We start from the raw sequence: 21,804 nt of genomic DNA, 5'->3' as shown, positions 1-21,804 counted from the left end.
CTGCTTCTCATATGTGAATGCCAATATGAACCAGGTCTTAGAACCAAATACAATAGCTTTTATACATATGAACATAAAAAGAGTACAGAGAGATCTCCAGGAGTGGGAAGATGATTCAATTGGTAAAGTTCTTTCTTTGCAATCATCCCCAGAACCAACATAAAATTATCCAGGAGTGAGGCCAAGCATTGGTGGTGCACGCCTTTAATCCCAGCACTCTGGAGGCAGAGGGAGGTGGATCTCTGTGAGTTCTAGGCCAGTCTGGTCTACAGAGAGAGTTCCAGGACAGCCTCCAAAACAATACAGAGAAACCCTGTCTCGAAGAAACAAACAAACAAAAAATATCCAGGAGTGGTGGCACGTGATGGTAACCCTAACATGGGAGAGGCACACATAGTAGATTTCAGTGTCTACTGGCCAATCAGTCTAGTCTAACGAGCAAGCTCCAGACCAAAAAGAGACCCTATCTAAAAATAAGGTACACAGTTTTCTTGAGGAATGACACTTGGGGTTGTCTCCTGGCCTCCTCTGTATACATGTACACTCTCACACACATATGCATGCTCACACTCAACAAAGTTCTCTTATACATTACATATAAACACCAGTATTAACTAGTATTGTGTTTTGTTGTTTTAGCTAAGAGGCTTTATACCTAATCTGCATAGAACTCTGGGGCTTTAACTCTGTAGGATTATATAAGAAATTAAAAAGTGAATAAAAACACCACCCTCAAGCAAAAGGATGATGAATGGGAAAATACAAGTTTCTTATTGTCTCTTACACTTTTAGTACCGCTCTGAGGAGTCTATGCAAATCAAATTCAATATATATATAACATGATCAACAGGCCATTATCTTCAGCCCCAGTCTATACCTGGGAGACTGAGGGTCAGAAAGTTTAGAAATGAGATACCCCATCCAAGTTCATACATTTACGTGGGAAGGGAAATCCAAAGGCAGGTACTTCTGATTATAAGATGTGCACAAGTCCTTACTCATACAATCAGATGAATGAGAGCTTGATTCTATAAACAACTTTAACAGAAAGCAAAAATAACTATTTTGAAGGTACTATAACCTAGATTGTCAGGTAACAGGTGAAAAAACAGCCAATATTTTTTGTCAGTACTCTGGACACTGGCTGCCGATAAATGAAGAATTTCCAGCTAATGGAATGGCATGGTGTGCAGGGGTGGGGACCCTTGGCAGATGTGTAGGTGGGCCTTGTCAGAATGCAGGCTCTTGCTGGTCACATGTCCCCGTCACCACATTTTAAGGAAAGATGGGGGTAAAGGCCTTTGACTTTAAAAAAGAAAAACATGCTAACACTGGATCTTCCCACTCTCCGATTCTCTAAAAGTCACAAGGTATTTATTTATATTAGTCACCAATGGTTAAACTGGAAGGTTAGGCATGGGGGAAATGCAAATTCAAACTGTTTATCTCACCCCTTTTTGGCTGTTATCAAACAAGTAAATGCTGGCTAAGGTGTGAGGAAAAGAGGAGCCCTTATTCACTGATGGTGAGAGTGTAGGTTCAGCTACTATGGAAATAAGTATGAAGTTTACACATGTTCACATTACACATACTATAATGGACAAAGTATTATAAAAATGTCATTTACACATACCCACATTACACACACCACAGTGGACAAATATTGTAAAAATGTCATAATCATTTTGTATGTTAACATTAAAAAAAGAGCTTAAGAAATTTAAATTAAATTAAAATGCAAAAGTATGTGAGAATGCTATCCTAGTGGATTAGTCATTGTAAAGATGAAGGAAGGTGGAATGTCATTGGCTAAGAGTTGATTTATTACATATGCATTTCAGTTAATACTTAGTAATTGTAGTAAGCTTAGTAATCACCGTATTGCATGGTCTCAGCAAGAACAAAAAACACAAGCCCTCAATTAACAACTGCTCATAGACTGGTAGGAAAATGTTTCTGCTTCCACGGCAACAGTAATACAGTCTGTGAATTAATTGGAGGGTATCACCCTGTGATAGAGCACATGTTTAGCATGTACATGGCCTCAGCACTAAAGGGAGTCCAAGCAGCTGCTGATAGCTATGAAATATGCTTCCCCATATACACATTACACATACCACACATATACATAATGCCACTCATATAAAGGGGGAGGGAGAGAGGGAAGGACAGAGGGAGGAAGGGAAACACGGAGGGACAAAGGGGGAGAGAAGGAGGGAGGGAGGGATGGAGGGAGGGAGGAAATAAGCTGTAGTACCTCTGACACTCAAAGTGGGCAAAAATGCCAAAGATGACTAAATGTAAACATTTAGATGAGAAACAAAATAAGGCTTTACCTAATTCAAGGACAATTGCATCTTTATTCTAAAATGACTTTGTTTTGCTTCATTTCAGCAAAGCCATTGTCAAGTTAAAAATCAAGATTTTGATATAACATGTGTTGTATTCACAGAAATCTGTATCATCTTAAAATTTTCATCAAAAACTGAAAACTAACAATCTCAGCAACGGAGAAGAGGCTACCTTAAATGTCCTCCCCTGATAATGAGATTGATGACTGACTTATATGCCATCCTATAGCCTTCATCCAGCAGCTGGAAGTAGAAGCCGACACCCACAACTAATCATTGAACTGAACTGGAACCCAGGTGCAGAGAAGGACCAGTGAAGAGCACAGAGGTCCAGACCAGGCTGGTGAAACACACAGAAACAACTGACCTGAACATCTGGAAACTCTTGCTCCCCAGTCTGATAGCTGCAATACCAGCATGGGACTGATCCAGACCCCAGGAACATGGGTTTCTGTGAGGAAACCTCAGAAATCTACAGGACCTTCTGTAGAAGTCCAGTACTTATCCCTAGCATAGGTGTGGACTTTGGGAGCCCATTCCATATAGAGGAATACTCCCTGAGCCAAGACACACGGGAGTGGGCCTAGGCCCTATCCCAAAGGATATGATAGACTCTGATGACACCCTATAGAAGGCCTCACCATCCAGGGGGAGCAGAAAGGATATGTGATAGGTAGGGTTTTAGTTGGGGGGGGTAGGGGAGGACAGGTGAAAGAAGGGAACTGGGATTGTCATGTAAAACAATCCTGTTTCTAATTCAAATAAAAAAAGTTGGAAAAAAACCCTGAAAACTAAAGGAACAAAATTTTAAAGTAGTATCCCTATCTGTTTAGATGCATGTAGGAAGAGGGACTTATGTAGCCATGGATGACCTGAGAATCTCTGATCCTCCCGCTTTTGCATCCTGAGTGCTGGGATTACAAGCAAGTACCACCATGCCCAATTTCACGTGGTGCTGAGACTCAAACCCAGGACCTCATGGATTCCAGTCAAGCACTTTACCAACTGAGCAACATCCCCAGGCCTGAATTCTTTCAATCTATTTTCCTTCTAAAAGCTACTACACAGATTATCTATTATTTTATCATTTGAATCTACCTACTAAAATATGTAAATTTGAATTTTTGTTTACAGGTTTCCAAAATCTGAAACAGTGATAAACAGTTAAATAATTTGTCTAGATTTTTTCTCAACTGATTTTAATTAAATATGCCTATTTTTCAAAAAAATGCAATTCTATCAATGAGTCTATGTATACCCACTGCCAACATGAAAAATAAAATCAAAATTGTCTTTCACCCACATCATTTCTGGAACAATATCTACACATGTGACAGTAACATGAATTAGTATGATGTAAAAACAAAATTGGGTTGTTTAATATGATAAAATATTCACCAGCTAATATATACAACTGTTGCAAACTCTCAATGACTGGAAAGGATCGCTGTGATCATAAGCAGAACCAAAAAAGGGAAGTGGTGATGTTTGGTATTGTTCCAACTCAACGCTTCTGCAAAGTGATCTTGTCATGAACAAATGCCATCATAGCTATGCTCTCTTGGAGAAGTAATTTGGCCGCTTATTTTTTTCTTTCACTCTAACAATGTTAACATCACAATTCACAGTTCCCAGACTCTGAGTAAAGCAGATTGCCTCCCTTACATGGGTGGGCCTTGTGGAGTCAGTTGAAGGCACGTGCAGAACAAAGGGCAGAACAAACTCCTGAGAAGGAGTTTCCCAGGAAAGACCTTACAGCTTCACCTGCAACATCAGCCCTCTTGTCTGTACAGGAGATGGCCTCTTGGGCTCACACAGTAATTCTTTCTTAAGTCTCCTGCCTTACGTTTCAGATCTTTCCATTTGACCTCAGACTCACCATACCAGCAGAAGCCAATACAGTGTGTGTGTGTGTGTGTGTGTGTGTGTGTGTGTGTGTGTCTGTGTGTCTGTGTGTCTGTGTGTGTCTGTGTATGTCTATGTGTGCATGTATGTATGTGTATATAGAATCATATATATATATATGTATGTATATTGCATCCGTATCCTATCACTTCTCTCTCTGGAGAATTCTAATTAATATTGCATCCATCTCTGAATCACACCATCTTAGTGCTCAAGACTTTGGCTTGAAGGTTGTATTCAGTGAGTCTTCAGATAATTCCAGGTCCAGACGACATGTGCAAGCCAAGCCTTTCCTTACAGCTGGGGTGAGAAGGCAAACTCTCTTCTGGAAGGTCTGCAGAATGCAAAGACTAAGCTGCAGTAGACTCGAATGAAGGCATGGCAAGGTCATGGAGGGAGACCTGACTGTGGAATAGAAAGAAGCACGGCCCTGGAGTGGAGACATCACCGTAGAATGTGGCCATGGAATGGAGGCATGGCCCACGACATTGATCCAGAGGGAGCTTTAATAAAAAGTACACAAGGCATATGTTCAAAAGACCAAAAAACCGAACCAATAGTTCACCAGTCCAATAGATGATTGAAAGATCAGCAACATGACAGAGAGGGGTGGGCAGAGCTAGAGACACCAGGCAGAGTGGAAATAAAGGAGGGCAATGAAGTGGCGTCAAGGACAAAACCATCAGAAGTTCCAGCAAACAAGCTGAGTCCACAGGACTCGTCTGTTGCAGGTGTCATGAGACTTGCCCCACAAAAATGAACCTCAAGCACATGTAGGACATTAGAAGGTCCTCCCAGAGCCGGAACTGGACCAGATGGGATCTGAGCCCTCTGTGGGCTATGTCATCTGAGCAGGATAGGGGCAGGATCTCTGAATAAGGAAAGAGGGGGAGCAACAGGAGGCAATGGCCATATGAGACCAGGGCTCTGACAATGAAGGAGATAAACGAGGGAGTAACAGGGAAAAGGAGTGACTAGAGGCCAAATACACACAAGAGATGAACTCACACTGGTAGTCCACACACAACTACATGCATGCTCCATTTATATCACATATGTTGCTCAGTTGTGAAGCTGGAGAAAATAAGTGCTCTTATGACTCACAAGAAAAGAAAACCTGCTCCTGGCTTTATGCTTACAGTTTTCATGCAACAAGGGAAACCCAAATAGCATCTGATCCAATTTACATAACTTTACATAATTTCATGACTACCATTAGACAAAGAAGTTCCAGACCATAGCTCTTCCGTTTATTTGCCGCCAAAAAGACAAGATGGGAAACACTCTGGGCAAGCAGCTTCTCACTCTGCTCTCAAAGATCACAAGAGGCCGATGGCTTGTGTGAGTGAGTGTTCCTAATATTTCAAGTTCACCCATTCTCATACAAAATCTAACTCAGAATTTTACCAGTAACTGTACAATGACAGACATCACCCCACCCCAACTATTTTCAAATCACTGATTCAATACTGGGAATAGTCACCCTTGGCTTAAATCTATACTGCACCTAATTTAGGATCAGCCACATTCTCCTCAAACATGAAATAAAAACACCACCAGCCAATTTACATGGTTTTTCTAAGGATAGGATTAAGCATTTAGAACTACAATAGGTAGGCACACAGTAAGAAATAGTCTACTTTGGAAAGCTCAGCCAATTGCTAAGTTCAGCCAAGAAGCTAATATACAAGCACAACAGCCTGAGTTCATTGTCTCCAAACCCACATTTAAAAAAAAAAGAAAGAAAGAAACTGAACATCATGGTATGCATTTATAATCCCAGCACTAGGGGGACAGGACAGTCACATCACTGACCAGGCAGCCTAGAGAAATCAACCAGCCTCAGGCCAATGAGAGACCCTGTCTCAAAATCCAAGGTGGCTCTTGGCTTAAAAATGACACTTAAGGTTGGCCTCTGTCCTCCAAACTGACATACACATATATGTAGACATGCCTGCACACACACACACACACACACACACACACACACACACACACACACACATGCGCGCCTTCAATTGGAGCACTATGCTACAAACAAAATTCCAGATTGATTTTTCACTGTGCAAGACAATGATGAAGGAAGAATATTATACAGTAACTGTCAAGAGACAATACAAACACCAAACAGGGATTCACAAGAGAAAAGATTAGCTGGGAGAGGATCACAATATTTAAACATGCTGCATTATATAGAAAAGGACAGCTGTCCCTTGGTGCACAAAGAAGATTGAATCCTTGACTCTATGAATTCATGGATGCTCCATCCTTATGTAAAATCATGTGAAATTTACATACAGCCTGCACATATGCTTTGTAGCCATCTCTAGATTTCCTATAATACCTAATGAAATATAAAGACAATGTAAATAGATGCTATAGCCTACCGTTAAGGGAACAATAACAAAAGCCTATACCTGCTCAGGACACATGCAAATTTTTACTTTAATATTTTCGATCTGTGTGGTTGCTTGAGTCTGCAGGTTCAAAATCCACAGAGAGCAGGATGTATTCATTGTTTACCCATAAATGTTTCTGCTTTAGTTACGAACCATCAAAACTGCCTCCACTCCTTTGGTCTCCGTTGTTTTTCCTTTCAGAAGCTAACGCACAACTCTGGCTCCTGTTTATTTTGGAGTCCTTTCATAGATCTCATTCACCACACTTCTTTGAATTCTTATATCTGAGACTCATTTTTATTTTGAGACAAGGTCTCATGTAGCCCAGGCTGACCTCAGATTGGCCATGTAGACAAAGCTGGCCTTGAACTCCTGATCTTCCTGCCTCTGCCATTGTCCTAAGTGTTGGGGTTACAGGTATGTGCCAGGTTAAGCAGGATATTTTTGAACTGAAGGAAAGCTTGAGATTGCTGATGCATCTGTTTATGTGACAATACTGGGCTGTGATGCTGAGGTCATATGCATGGTGATTGTACAAAGACATCTGCAGTTCTCTTGGTTTCATGCCTGATGCTCAGGCACAAAGAATAAGCATATAAGACACATCAGGCAGAAAAGAAGATCTGGAGAACAACTGATCATCAAAACAGGTGGCTGCTGTAGATAACTGCTGCCCTGTAGAATGTAGACTCAACTGTCTATACACCTTTGTATTTTTTTCAGAGTTTAAAGATTTATGTTTTTAATGATGCTATTTGAAAATGATATACTGTTTAAGTCAAAACACACAGAGAGAGACTCACACACATATATGCTCATGATTGCCCACAAGCCAACTAACTTCTTTCTAGTCTACACAATGGTGTCTACCCAGACACTGCATCTGCTCTGAAAGGGTTCAAACAATGTGAGTTGTTTTAAAAGGCCTGCTGGGTGCCTACATAGAAGGATTACTTTGTTTCCTGCTAACATTTTCTTCTTCAATACACCATGCTGAAAAGCTAGCTTTGGAGCCAGGCATTTTGGCATACACCTGTAATCCTAACACTTAGGAGGCTGATGCAGGAAGATTGCCACAAATTCAAGGACAACAATGTCTACATAGTGAGGTCCAGGCAAGCCTAAGATAGAGAGTAAAACACTACTTTGAAAAAATAAGAAAAGTGACTTTTGACTAAAGGATTTTTTTAATACAATTATGATTAATTTATTTATTTGTCATATTTATCAAATGCACTCTATCTTTTCTCATACCAATATTGTTTTATACTCTTTACATCAAATTATCTATGGTTAATGAATATCCCCCTGCTTCCCTCAACTCCAAATGTTCAATTAAAGAAAAAACTAACCTATGCAGGCATTGTAGAAGTCCGTAATTCTAGCACTCAGGAGGTTGATGCAGTAGGATTGTGGGCTTGGGGTCACAATTATCAGAAATATTTGTTAATAACAAGATCTCCAAAGGAAAACAGTGGTTTCCACTAATATTAGTAAAATGGAGTCCCACTAATATTAGTAAAATGTCATTTTAAATCTTGAAGTTTTTTTTAAATGGCTATTCTCTGGCTGGGGAGATAGCTCAGTGCTAAAATGCTTCCTAGAGTTCAGATCTCCATAATCTGTGTGATTATCAGGTAGCCATGGCAGCCTGGCCTGTTCCCTCCACCCTCAGAATGCAGGGAATCCCCAGAAGGTAGCCATATTGGGAGCTCCGGGTTTGAATGAGAGAGCCTGCCTCACAGAATGAGGTAGAGAAATGGAGGATGATTCCCAGTCTCACCTTCAGACCTTCACTTTCCCAGGCACAAACATGCACACACATTTGCTCACGTTTGTGATCACAACTCATGCACACTACGCACATGCCTGCACACACAAATAGAAAAAGAAAAAACACACTAAAAATTAATAGTCCCATAAAACATGAAATTCTCTTTCTCACAGCCATGGGTAAGCAATGGCTGAGGACAAGTGAGTCCTGATGTCAGGACATTTTAGTGCCATGTCCCACCTGGCAGCAACTCTTCCTTTACAATCAACTACAGTCCCCCCTACACACACACCAGAGAACTTGGCAGATCTACCCAAATAACATACGGGCATCTTCACACTTTCTCTTCACACTCCATGAATAAACATTCCTTTATTCAAATAAGTTATATATATTAACTAATGCCAGTAATGGTGATTCCACTTTGAAATGGTAACTACAGTCATTCTGGCATGCCTGCAGGTGTTTGCAATTCAAATTACAGAAATTTTAATAATGGCGAAAATAAAAATTAGTGGCAGGACTCCTAAGGCCCTGTAATTCCAACTCTCATATTGCAGCAGTCGAAAGCACGAATAAATTCTTGCCTGTGTAAAAAGCCAAGGGCTTTTATTGTCCTGCACCTTCACAAATAGTCACCTGCAATCTCACATAGGAGCATCCTTAAGAGAATTCAATAGGCACCATTCAGAGCATCGGAGCACCAAAGCTCCCGGGCCCCTGACATTAGGAGGTAATGTTGCTACTTCTGAATACATAACAATGAAAACAGTCATTGGATTAAATGATTTCCCTACATTATCACCATAAACAATAATTATTTGGCAGCTGCCCTTTGCGAGCGTGGTGCACACTTATGAATAAATCAAGCCTTATTGATTTACTAAGCCAAAATGCTTTCCATTTTGCTCGGCTAATAGGAGCTCTAATCCCTCGCTGCACTTAGTGAGGCTTTAATGTAGTATGTCTCTTAATACTTTTAATATGAAAGATTAGCACTGGTTAGCCCCAGAGCAGGAACACCTCACTCTCAACAGCCAACTGGCCACTGAACCTAGTTGTCTTTGAGTGTGTCCTTGTTAGTGGAGTTCTCTGACCGCTGATGGGAATCACATCACCATGACACGAACTGAGAATGCTTCCCTGCTCATTTTCCTCCCCAACGTCTAACATATTTATGAAGACCTACATTCATTCAAAGCTGAGATCAAAATCGTGCAGTAGAAAAAACATGATACTGTAACTAGGTCTTTGTGTTCCATCAAACTTGCATCTGGATTTGGGGATGTAGCTCAGTTGGCATAGTGTTTGCTCAGCATTCACAAAGCCCTGGGTTCAGTCACTAGCACACCATAAAAACCCTGTATCAAACAATGGATCGATCAAACTGCTTTTTTTTTTCTGATGCAGAGACAACTTATCCTGAACTCAGCAACTTCAACCTGAGAAAGGACCTTTCTTTTCTCCTCCCACTGAACGGTAGGCAAAAGCCCACATACTCCAGGCTGACAACTACCATTTGCTCCCTGGCCACTCATTAGGGGATTCTTAGTTATCCTGATTGAAAAGGGGAGCTAAAGTCTCTAATTGTTGATTCACAAGCATGCTCTATCCTAGATATGTCATGGTTGTTAGTTTTTAACTGTTAACTTGCCAGATCTAGAATCACCAAAAGTGAGAGTCGATTGAGGAATTGTGTAGATCAGGTTGGTCTGTAAACAAGTCTGTGGGGGACTATCCTGGCGTTAACTGGGGAAGACCCATGCTGAATGTAGGTGGCACAATTCACTTGATGGCCTCTGGACTGTGTAAGAGTATTGGAAGCAGGCAAGGATGCGCTAATTGGCTCATGGCTCATGGTTGGATGTGATGCTTTCAGTTCCTGCCTTGACTGTAGCCTGGAATTGTGAGCCAAGTAATCCCTCTCTTCTCCAAGTTGCTTTTGTTAGGATATTTCATCACAGCAACAGAAATAAAACTAGAATATATGCCATTGTCTAACAAGGACGCCAGCATTTTGCTCCTGTGCTTTTCATGGATTTCTAAACTGACATGCATAATCCTAATCCTAAAAAAACTCCATACCTCATTCATAAAATTGTAAAGTAAGCAGTCACACTGTCCTACTTTTCTCCTTTAACTGGAATCACAATGCAGGGAGATTGGGCCAGATAGCTCCCTGGGATTACAATACAGAAGTCCTTACTTCAAAGATGGAGAAGGTTGGGGGACTCAACCACGGAACTAAGTTAATGGTGAACTCCTGAACAATCAGATCCCTAGTCCACTGCAGCATCTTTCTTTACTTTTGATTCCTGGAATCTGTGAGAAGTCTCAGCTGGACTGCAGTGATAGCTTAGTCACTGAAGCTTGCTTCGAAAGCTCCAGAACCCAGCTTGCTATCCCAGTACTAGTGAGGCAGTTCTCCAGGGCTCCCTGGACAGCCAGCCTTGCCTAACCAGAGAGCTCAAGGCCAATTAGACACCCTGTCTAATGAAAAACAACAAAGTGGATAGACCTGAGGAAAGACAGCCAAGCTTGTCCTTTGGTCTACACACACACACACACACACACACACACACACACACACACACACACACACACACACCTCAAGTGCACATACAAGCCTCCCATCACCATGGAGCCTCTCAGACAGAAACATTAAGGTCCCGAATTGCAATGCCTTTTAAATTCAACCACAACGAAGATAAAGATCATCCAGGCACAGGTGCCGTATTTATAGTATTAACTCGATAAGAAAACCATACAATAAAATCCCCATTCGAAACAGATTCCCCCAGTCTCTGTAGAACAACCACTGCTTCTGGTTATGAAGCAATAATTATCCCTCCCCACAGAAATCAATAAAACCTCTTGCCCCATGAACCTGCTATTTCCTGACTTTGTCCTCTGAACTAAAGATTCCCAAGTCATATTGATTACACAGTAAATTTTTTTAAGTTCTTTACAAGACAGCACTGAAGAAATTCTCAAGTTAACATCACTCACCATTGTTTGAAAAGACTTCTATCTTTCCATCACATTAATGGTCACCCTTTTTCTAGTTTTTTTTTTTCATTTTTCATTTTCATCTTGTCATTTTCAGGGCGTCTTTGTGTTGTCTAATAGCACACAGTCTACAGGATGCAAATTTGATGGTGTTCCTGAGACTTTGACAACTGCCATATTTTTCTTTCAAGTGAGAGGGGAGCTGATGAATCGACTGTGCCTAGTCTCCCCAGGGACAGCAGGGACCATCCCAAATGAACCCAGAAGCTCTGAGAGCACAAACATTAGAACTTCAGAACTCCATAAGGGGTCATGGAAGCAACAATTGTAAAGTGCAACCACCAGGCTGGGGAGAGAAAGGCAAAATGTCCCAGTGTTATAGGTGTCTGGTGCCAAACACAGGACCCACATAGGAGAGAAATGATGCCTGTATGTTGTTCTCTGACCTCCACACACATACACACAAATAAAATTTTTAAATGTGATTTTTTAAGTCGATTGAGGGTTATAGTAGATGAGAATGGGGAATAACTCTGGAGTGATAAAATCCCCCAGATTTTCATAGTATATGGTAAAAATCACTGAACTTAGAGGGATGGCTTTTATGAAACATGAGCTATATTTTAAAATTATACAGGGCTCCGGCACAGCTCAGTGATAGAGTGTTTGCTTAGTATTCTCAAAGTCCTTGCAACATTAATTAATCAAGTAAGTTACATTAAACACACACATAATTGAGATGTGAGCAACACTAAGGTCCCAATAGGCTTGTTTGTGAGCACAGATCAATTCTGACCTCAGGGACCGGTGGGAGAAGAGGAGGAGGAAGGAGGCAAGTAGTTCCAGGCATAGGCCAGAACAAAAAGGATGCCCCCTCTCTCTTTCTTCTGAGACAATAAGGGGTCATGGTGTCAGCTGAGGTCAAGGCAATGGATTCAACCCTGCCAATGTCACAGAAAGGCAACTCTTGAGTTTCAGGATTTTATGACCCCTCTTTTGCAAGCCATCAATTATGCATAAGAAAGGGACTAAATAAAAGCCACAGACCATTCTCCCCAATCAGAAAAATCAGACCAGTGCTGTGGGAGGAGCAAAAGAGAGAGGAGAGGGGAAGAGAAGAGAAAGAGAAGGGGAGAAGAGGGAAGGAAAGGGGAAAGGACAGAGAGAGGGGGAAGGAGAGGGGAGAGAGGGAAGGGGAAGATGGAAAAGGAGAGGGAAAGAGATTACTTCAAAGGAAGAACAGCCATCTAGGTACAAAGATCATGCAATACCCTTGGGAGACAATAACAAAGCTGTTGGGTACCACTGATACTATGATCATATAATATACTAGAAATCAGAGCCAAATATTTGGTTGGACTCAGTTCTCACAGACCCATAGGAACTTCCTCAATGCCTTCTTCCCAAACAGAAGCCCTCAGTGTCAGCACTTCAGGAAGGTTGAATCTGAGAATACTTAACTGTGGAGACATCCCATGTATTGGAGGAGGCTCAGGGGTGTCTCTGGCTTGGTCTCAGTAAGTATTGGTAGCATCTCCCTCACATCAGGGCCAAAAGAGTACTCCCAGACATTGCCAGATGTCTCCTGGGGGAAAACCTGCTCCAGTAAGGAACCATTGCTTTGTGGTGACTGAATTGATCTCGTGTCTATATAATCAGAAAACACTGCTTTGAATGATGCCAATTCTCATCAGTTTAGCTTTCTTCCTGTTTCATAACCTCAGTCTCCCCACAGTAAGAAAGGCCAAAAACTCAGTGCAGGGCTAATGATGTGGCTCAGTCAATAGAATGTTTGCCATTCATGCAAGAAGCCCTTGGTCAATCCCCAGCACTATATAAATGGGGCAGTAGTGGCAAATGCTGTAATCCTAGCACTGGGAAAGTAGAGGCAGGAGGATCAGAGGCAAGGTCATCAGTCCGGACTAGATAAGACCTTGTCAAAAGTAAGGGAGGGGAAGAGAAAAGAAAGCAAACTTATGGAAGAAGCCTATGTAAGGGGGTTGGAGGAGTAACTCAATGGTTAGGACCATGTACTACTATAGTTCAGGTCCCAGCACCCAAATCAGGTAGCTCACAACCCAATCACCTGTAACTCCAGCTCCAAGGGATCCAATGACCTTTGTTAGGCTCCTGAACTCATGTGCACACAGACACACACACACACACACACACACACACACACACACACACACACACGTAGAAATAAATTGATTTTAAGAAGTCGGTTCAATATGTCAGTTCTCTAAAATGACAGAAAAGTAAAAGCAACACATCTAATCCCAAGAGTGTCTGTCTCTCTTCCTCTTCCTCTCTCCCTCCCTCTCTCCCTCCCCCCCTTTCTCTCTCTCTCTCTGAGAATTAGTACTGAACCTTTCTTCCTCCTGTGTGACCTGAATGGCTGAAGATCAATAGCTTTTCTAGTAAACAAAACCCACCACCACCTACCCCACAACATCCGCTAGATAAGAAAGCCCCAGACATTTTAAAGAACTGAGAAATCTTTGCACTAAACCCACGCAGGGTTTTCTAGAAGGTTCTCTCAGCAAAGACAGGCATCATGAAGAGTGACCTCTTTGATATCAAAGCCTTCGATATGTGAGCTCACCATCCGGAGGCATCAACACTTTGTTGTTCTGTGTGCACCACCCCACGGGGTGCAGATCTGCTATGATCACGTCACACCAGAAGTCCGCCCTTCGGTCCTCCCCATAACCACAGTAACGCAGAAGCAGCAGCTGTCCACAAGTGGTGATGATCGTGGCCACCCAGTAAGTGTCTGGATTGTTCTTATTGGCCACCTCCAACTTCATTCCCGGCTGGAAGTTACTCTGGATGCTGATTTCCACCTTGAGACATGAGAAACACAAGCAAACCGTGATCACACTAGCCATGTGCCTCAAATGGGTTTGAGAACTATTTAAGTAGAGAGCATTTTAATACAGTACTTCTGCTGCCCTCCCATAGGCATGATTTTAGACAAATGGAACACAAGCCTCCAATGCAAGGCTAAGTCTTCTGGAAGCCACTTTCAAAGGAAAGATAAAATGGATTTTCATAGGTTAAATTCAACAGTTTGTCCCTTCAATATGAAACTAATACTATGAAAAGTGAATAAGCCAGGATTGGTGGTGCACACCTGTCATCTCAGCAGTCTGGAGGTCAAGGCACAAATATCCTAAATTTAGGTCAGCCTGGGTATACAAACAAACTCTGTCTCAAAAACACCAACGGGGAGAAAAAGTGAATGAGAGGTGGAAATGTGGCTCAGCTGGTAGGATGCTTGCCAAGCATACAGGAACTCCTGAATTTGATCCCCAGAACAGCATCATTTAAAAAGGGCGGGAGGCAGAAGGATCAGGAGTCTAGGTCATTTCTTGGCTACATGGTAAGTTTGAGACTAGGCTAAGCTACATGAGACCCTGTATTAAAAAAAAAAAAAAAAAAAAGTAAGGGCTAGTGTTTTTTAACAAAGGCTCCCAAGAGCTTGAGTTCAATGAACAACATGTCTCAATTGTAGCTACATAGTCTTCCATGTAATCCAATTTTTCTGTGTGCCAGGAGCTGCCACCAGGATGAAAAATAAAAATAAATCTTTCCAGGCTGGATTTCTTAACAATCTAAAGATGTGAGGTACACCATAAGGAGAACTTGAAGAAAGCAATGGGACCATGAATTATTTATCTGTGAAACTGAGACTACTTTTCCTGTCAATCTTCACTCAGGCCTGGGGCCAGTCAACATCTGGAAGGGTAGATGTCTGCACCATCCTTCAGGAATACAGACATCCTGAAAGATGACTGCATGTTCATCCAAGCCTTCACCATTTGGTGGCATCTACTTCAACAGAGAAGGACATGAGAGAAGTGATGAATCAGAGAATAGAGGTGACTTGTTTCTGAAGACATGGCTTCACTGTACAGAAAAGGGGTCAAGTTGTCGATTGTCTTTCTTTCCCAAACTTCCTGAAGAAAATTACCAGGTCATCCCAGGATCTTGCCAGCCTGGCTTCTGCAGGGTCATGATGCTAGCTGTGTAAGCCAAAGAGAGGAATTGCTTTTTCTGACTTGAAAATGGAGTGCCTGGTTTCACTACATACTATAACCATGACCAGAATAAAGCACAGCTTGATGAGGAGAGAGAAGAAAAGAGGGGTGCAATCTTAGAGATATAATAAGGTCTTAAATTATCTTTCAAAAGAACACTTCACTTCTAAGTAGAACTTAATGTGGCTTTCTTACTTCAGCTGAGGAGCCAAAAATAAAGTTAAGAAAGTTGAGTTGATGCTGGGGTAGCTTGATGAGAAAACATGTCTCAGAAGTAAAAATTGTTTTGCTAAAACAATAGTCACATGTTTTAGCTTGGGTTTGGGGAATATCATCTTTTCCATGCTACAGCTATAGAAGCCAGAGCTCACACCTAGGAAAAATCTAGCAAGAACTCATCTTCCTTCTTCTTGGGCTCTGTCCCCTGGTGGACATGCTAGCCAAATACAAGCAGATATTATTAAGGAGAACAACCTTTGTGAGACATACCTCTTCAGAATGTCTATCGTGATTCCTCTCACCCAACTTATCTTCCCTCTGAAGCCTAGAAAACTCTAATGTGACTTTTCAAAATTATAATATCAACCTTTAAAAAAAATCTCATGTAGCTCAGGCTAGCCTCAAGCTGCCTACATAGCCTGAGATTGAACTGCTAATCTTCATGCCTCCACCTTCCCAGTGCTGGAATTACAAAGAAGCACCACAAGACCTGATTTTAGGCCATGCCGGGGATCAAACCTGGGGTTTCGTGCAATTAAGAAAACACTATAAACTGAGCCAAGTCCCCAGTCCCAAATATCACCTCCTTATTAAAAAAATAATACAGTCATTACATCGACCAAAAAGACATTAATGTAACATCTTGCCTAACTCAGTGGTTTTTTATGAGAATCAAGCTGTGGCCAATTTCATGTGCAGCTATCTGTGAAAACCAAACTTCCCCATGTCGCCTTCTCCCTATACCATCTTAGCTGCATTTCCACTTCTCTTTTCATTCTTCTCTTCTGACTGGTTTCTGAATCACCCAACAGATCCCCTTCCCTTCCCTCCCACAGACCAGAAGAGACGCTCAGTGCTTAACGTACATGCCTGAAGGATGAGTGTGGCGCCGCCCTGGTGCCTGTTTCTTCCAAATAGTCTCCCCAGCTAAAGCCGTTTTCCTCCAGGCCAGAACCTTCCTCTGTGGAAACAAAACAAAGCAAGAACATCAAAACTAGGGCAAAGCATGCCTGGGAGACAAACTGATTCAGTGCCTTTAGAGGATATGGCTAGACTCTCTCAAAAGATTCGGTTTGCTGCTGTAGACACACTGAGTTGAAAAAGATAAAGGCGGGAATGGCTCCTTTGGTAAATTGCTTGTTGTCCAAGGAGGAGGACCTGAGTGCAGATATCCAGAACCCACAAAAAAAGCCATGCTGGGTAACACACACAAATACATGTAATCAAAGGGAGACAGAGACAAGGGAATCCCTGGGGCTCACTATCCCAGTCTAGTTAATCAGTGAGCTCCAGATTCAATGACAGAGTTTGCCTAGATAGGTAGATAGGCAGGCAGGGAGGGAGGCAGACAGACAGACAGACAGACAGACAGACAGACAGACAGACAGACAGACACAGAAAATGATTAAGGAAGATAGCCAACATTGATGTCAGGCTTACAGAAAAAGACAGTGACAGAGACAGAAATACAGAAAGATCAAAACAGAGACAGAGAGACAATACGTTGATACCCTGTCAAAATTAAAAGCAATATTTGTGCTTTCAAATCAAATGATTAAGAGATGTCTTAAAGTTAACATGGATTGGCCTAGCATTAGCCATGGTAGACAGCACAGTTTGTGAAGACTGAAAGAAATGGAAAGGGACACTTCAAGGCCAAGGTATGTGCCAAGATAGACACAGGCACCAAACTACCTACCCACTAAGGCTGGAGACTGGAAAATAAGATTTTTATAGAACTGTGACCTCAGTAACATTTTCAGAGAAATAAATTGGACTGGAAAGACGGCTCGGTGGTTAAGAGTGCTTGCTGTTCTTGCAGAGGATCTAAGTCTGGTTCCCCAGCACCCACATCAGGCAGCTCACAACCACCTGTAATTCCAGCTCCAGGAGATCCACCACCCTTCTGGCCTCCACAAACACTCCTGTGCATACGATAACAGACAGATTCACACGCACACACATAAACAAGTAAGTAAATGTGTAGAAGGATCTCTTGAGTAACCTGAGGTTCCCAGAAAGTTATCAACAGAACAAACCAGCTGCCTGACACTCCCATGTCATCTGTGGTGACATGCCTATCCCCAGGCAGGACCCCATCTCCTGCAATACAAGAGTACTCAAGGACTCTCACACCAACAGAAGTCAACAGAATATGGTTTCTCAAATCACAAGGGAGAGGACAGCAACAACCAAAAGCATACAATGGTCATCAAGACAGTAACTCTAGGGCGGACAAGACGGTTTAGCATGCAAAGATGCTTGCTGCTAAAGATGGAGGCTAGACTTGGAAATCACATGGGGAAAGGAAAGAACAGACTCCTGCAAGCTGTTTTCTGACTTCCTAAAGTACACTCCTACATGCAAGAGGGAGAAAGGAAGAGAGAGAAAGACACACACACACACATACACACACACACACACACACACACACACACACACACACACACACACACACAGAGAGAGAGAGAGAGAGAGAGAGAGAGAGGGAGGGAGGGAGGGACAGAGAGAGAGAGAGAGAGAGAGAGAGAGAGAGAAAGTATTCTAAATTGACAGTTTTGCACACCTGGGATCCGAAAAGCAATTGCCAAAACATTATGTAACCAAGAAGCATCAAATAATGCACTTTAAGACAGTGAAAGCATAAATGTCATGTTAGAATGGTTACAGCTAAGCAGCCTGTGATAGTGAATATCATTGTTGGCTTGAACTGTATCTGGAATCACTTAGGAGGCAAAGCTCCAGGTGTCTGTGAAGGAGTTGCTAGACTGGATTACCTGAAGAGGATCTCCTCACCCTAAATGTGTTTGGCACTATTTATGAACTGGGACCTGGGTCTGGGCCTGGATAAAAAGGAGAAAGTGAGCCGAGGACCAGCATCCACCTCTCTCTGCTTCCTGAGTGAAGGTGTGATGTGACCAGTCACCTCAAGTGCCTGTCACATGACTGATCATACAGCCAGACTGTGAGTCAGCACATGTGGGTGTGTATGATTTTCACCCATCTGTGAGGCTGTCATACAGAATATACGGTAGTGAGCACTGCACAGGCATTTAGAAGGAGTGCTTCAAATATTCCACTTCTCTTGTCTTACAAAAATGCTCAAAGGGTGCTGACCTTCAAGCCACATCTTTCACAACCAAGAGCTGATTCCACTGGCAAAGAGGAAGTGCCATCTCGGGCATGTGGTCTTCGAAGAAGTGGTATATGCACACAGGAGGGTCTGAGGGATTAGGACCAGGAGGCTTGCAGAAACAAAGGCTTCCTGTAGCAGCTATGCTGCCTTTTTTCTACTAACAATTTTTTTCTATTATCAGAAAGAAAAGGAATTGTCTTGTTATACTACTCTACATTTCCAAGAAATGAATAGAAAATGATATTTTATTTTATAATCAGAAAATGCTTATATTACTTTTTAGGAAAAGTTTCAAGACTGTCCCTATAAACCAAACAGGCCTTAACTGTGATCCTCCTGCTTCAGCATCCCAAGAAGCTGGAATGGCATATTCCTGCACTACCAGGTCCAGCTAAAAGCAGCTCCTGGAAGGTAATGACCTTAAATGTTGTCTTCTATCTCTAAGTTCCTTGCAGCTGCTCTTGAATATATGCCAATAAAGACACTTAAAATAAAACACGCAAGAGAAAAGAGTCATGCCACTCAAAACAGTTTCTAAGTCCTGAGCCCCAACCTAAGCAAGAAAGATACAGGAATTGGAGCATCTAAGACACACAGAAGCAAACAATAGAATTCAGTCATTCGTTGTGACAAACAAAAACACTTCAGAAAGGTAAACCACGTGTCAGGCCCAAAATGAGATTAAATAACACAAAAACTGTATGTTCAGCACTGGTAATGCTAGCCATGCTGTTGGAACAATAAAGCTGTATACAAAACTTAGGTTTACTCATAACACAACCTGTTAAAATCTGCCACATACAACCCCTCCTCTGCCCTGTGTCCCCAAACAGTCGATTCTCTAAAGGCACGTCCAATGAGCAATAGGCAAACACACACAATGTTTATGAGAGATCTCATAAAGCAACGAAAATATTTATAGCTGATCCATAAACCTCTTAAAACCACAAACATTTTACCAAAGAGACTCTGACAGACCCCACCACCATAAATGAACTAGTGGGAGACATTTCCCCATGATGTCATGAAAACCCACTATGAAAAGCTACTATGAACATTTCACACCTTACAAAGAAAACAGGCATATTCATTAAACAGCCGTCTGATCTCATTTTGTTTTTTTACAGGAGAGCTATCTGTGGACCAGAATATTCCAGCATAAGCATAAAGAGTGTGTCTTATGAAAAGCTGGAACACAAGTGACTTTAGAATAAAAATATAATAAACAAGTGTCCCATCCATCTTTTTCTTAATAAAATCTGGAATTAGCTCACTTCACAATCCGAAGGGAGCCTGGCTTCGCAAGGCTGGATATTAAAGCCTGTAACTGCCACAATACAGGGCTCTGCGAACCAGCAGATACTGCATAAACACAATCTCCCAGAAGACAACCTCTCACATGCTAGGTAACTTTTGAAATTCAGAAAGAGATAGGAAGAAGACATTAAAGCATCTCTAGATATTGGTAGTTCCTCCTACCACCAGAAGAGGAGACAGCACAACTGTGAGCAGCAATCTAAATAACTCAGAAAGGAACTGCAGCTGCTAGTCCACCATGGATCTGACTGAACACACAATTGTAGCCTGAAGTTCAAAGAGGGAGTAGGGTGTGGGGGTGTTAATATTGACCCATGAGAACCAGTTCTGGGGATGAAGGGTAGTCCCTGAATTTTTCTAAGTGTCGATTCATGTTCTCTCAAATAAAAGAGGCCTGCTTCTTTGATATATTCCCAGTGAGAGCCAGGCACAACACTAGGCTGGCTGAGGCAGGAAAACTGTTAAGTTCAAGCAAGCAAGTACAATCACGTAAGTAGACCTGTCTCTTAACACATAGACTATGTATATGGAGAGGACTATATTTAGTACACATAGACATTCTTTGTGTGTGCACATGTATAAGTGTGTTCATCTATGTGAGTATGCCTAAGAATGTGCACATGCAAAGGCCAGAGATCAATGTCAATTGTCATTCATCAGGAGCCATCCACCTTGTTTTTAAGATGGGGGGGTCTCTCACTAGCTCACTAATTAGGATAGTGTGGCGGTCAGTCAGCAAGTCTTCGGGATCTCCACCTGCCTCCCCAGCACCTGCACTGGTGATAAGCACACTGGATCTTTCACATGAGTTCTGGAGCTTGAACTTGGGGCCTCCTTATCTAAGGTCAAGGACTCCTCTGCCTGACCTAGGTCTCCAGCCCTATTATTTTTTTATAATTTGGAAGACTCAGTCCGCTAGTTCTGCTTCCTTCTTTTTACTCAGTGGCTGGCCTTGGCTGCATGTACAACACCACAGGCTCCACTGGGAAAGTACATTGAGCAAGCCTCACAAACCACGTCACGGAACCTGCTTATTATGGCATCCCCACATCGTTCTGCTTGCTTTTGTTCTGACTGAAGACACCCAGAAGTCCAGTCACCATTCCTATATGCCTCAGGGTGCTGCTGGGGTGCTCTGCCTGCTGGGGAGACCTGGGGGTCCTTGGCTATTTGTTTATCTGTCCTTACTTCAGACACACACTCTCTCTATTTCTGGGAGGAGTGTCCTTTCATCTTATCTCAAGAACAGGCTTCACATTTGAGTTATTGATCCCAGCTAAGATCTGAGCTTTCCTTAGGAGAAGCCAAGAGTGAAAGAGAAAAAACTATTCAATTCAATCTCAGCTGGGACAGATCTCATGGAAGACCCAACACTGCAAGGAGTTAAATCAGTCAAAAGCACAGAGTGGACAAAGCACAGAGTGGACAGAGCACAGAGTAGACAGAATGGACAGAGGGGACAGGATGGACAGAACTAAGTGGTAAAGGGAATTCCCTGAAGCTACCAGACAAGTTTTCTGTTCCTTGATCATCAGACAGGACAGTGTTCTCAGCAGAGAGCTATAGAGACGCCTACACACTCACACGTGTTTCTCTCTCTCTCTCTCTCTCTCTCTCTCTCTCTCTCTCTCTCTCTCTCTCTCTCTCTCTC

At 42.2% G+C, this 21,804-nt stretch overlaps 1 protein-coding gene across 7 annotated transcripts in view; it reads right to left on the bottom strand.

Annotated features, from left to right (window-relative positions):
* Positions 1 to 21,804, bottom strand: part of Sfmbt2 (Scm like with four mbt domains 2) — a 192,298-nt gene that overhangs the window by 145,355 nt on the left and 25,139 nt on the right. For all 7 annotated transcript variants that reach the window (XM_027405128.2, XM_027405133.1, XM_027405132.2 and 4 more), the window contains exons 3-4: positions 16,567 to 16,661; positions 14,044 to 14,284 (exon numbers count right to left, since the gene is read on the bottom strand). In XM_027405128.2, the coding sequence (XP_027260929.1) occupies positions 14,044 to 14,284; positions 16,567 to 16,661 (336 nt within the window). The remainder of the gene's footprint in view (positions 1 to 14,043; positions 14,285 to 16,566; positions 16,662 to 21,804) is intronic.

This window comes from Cricetulus griseus, chromosome 3, assembly GCF_003668045.3.
Source record: "Cricetulus griseus strain 17A/GY chromosome 3, alternate assembly CriGri-PICRH-1.0, whole genome shotgun sequence".
Classification (NCBI taxonomy): domain Eukaryota; kingdom Metazoa; phylum Chordata; class Mammalia; order Rodentia; family Cricetidae; genus Cricetulus; species Cricetulus griseus.
The sequence above is the reverse complement of the archived record's forward strand: the minus strand, read 5'-3'. Positions and strand labels throughout refer to the sequence as shown.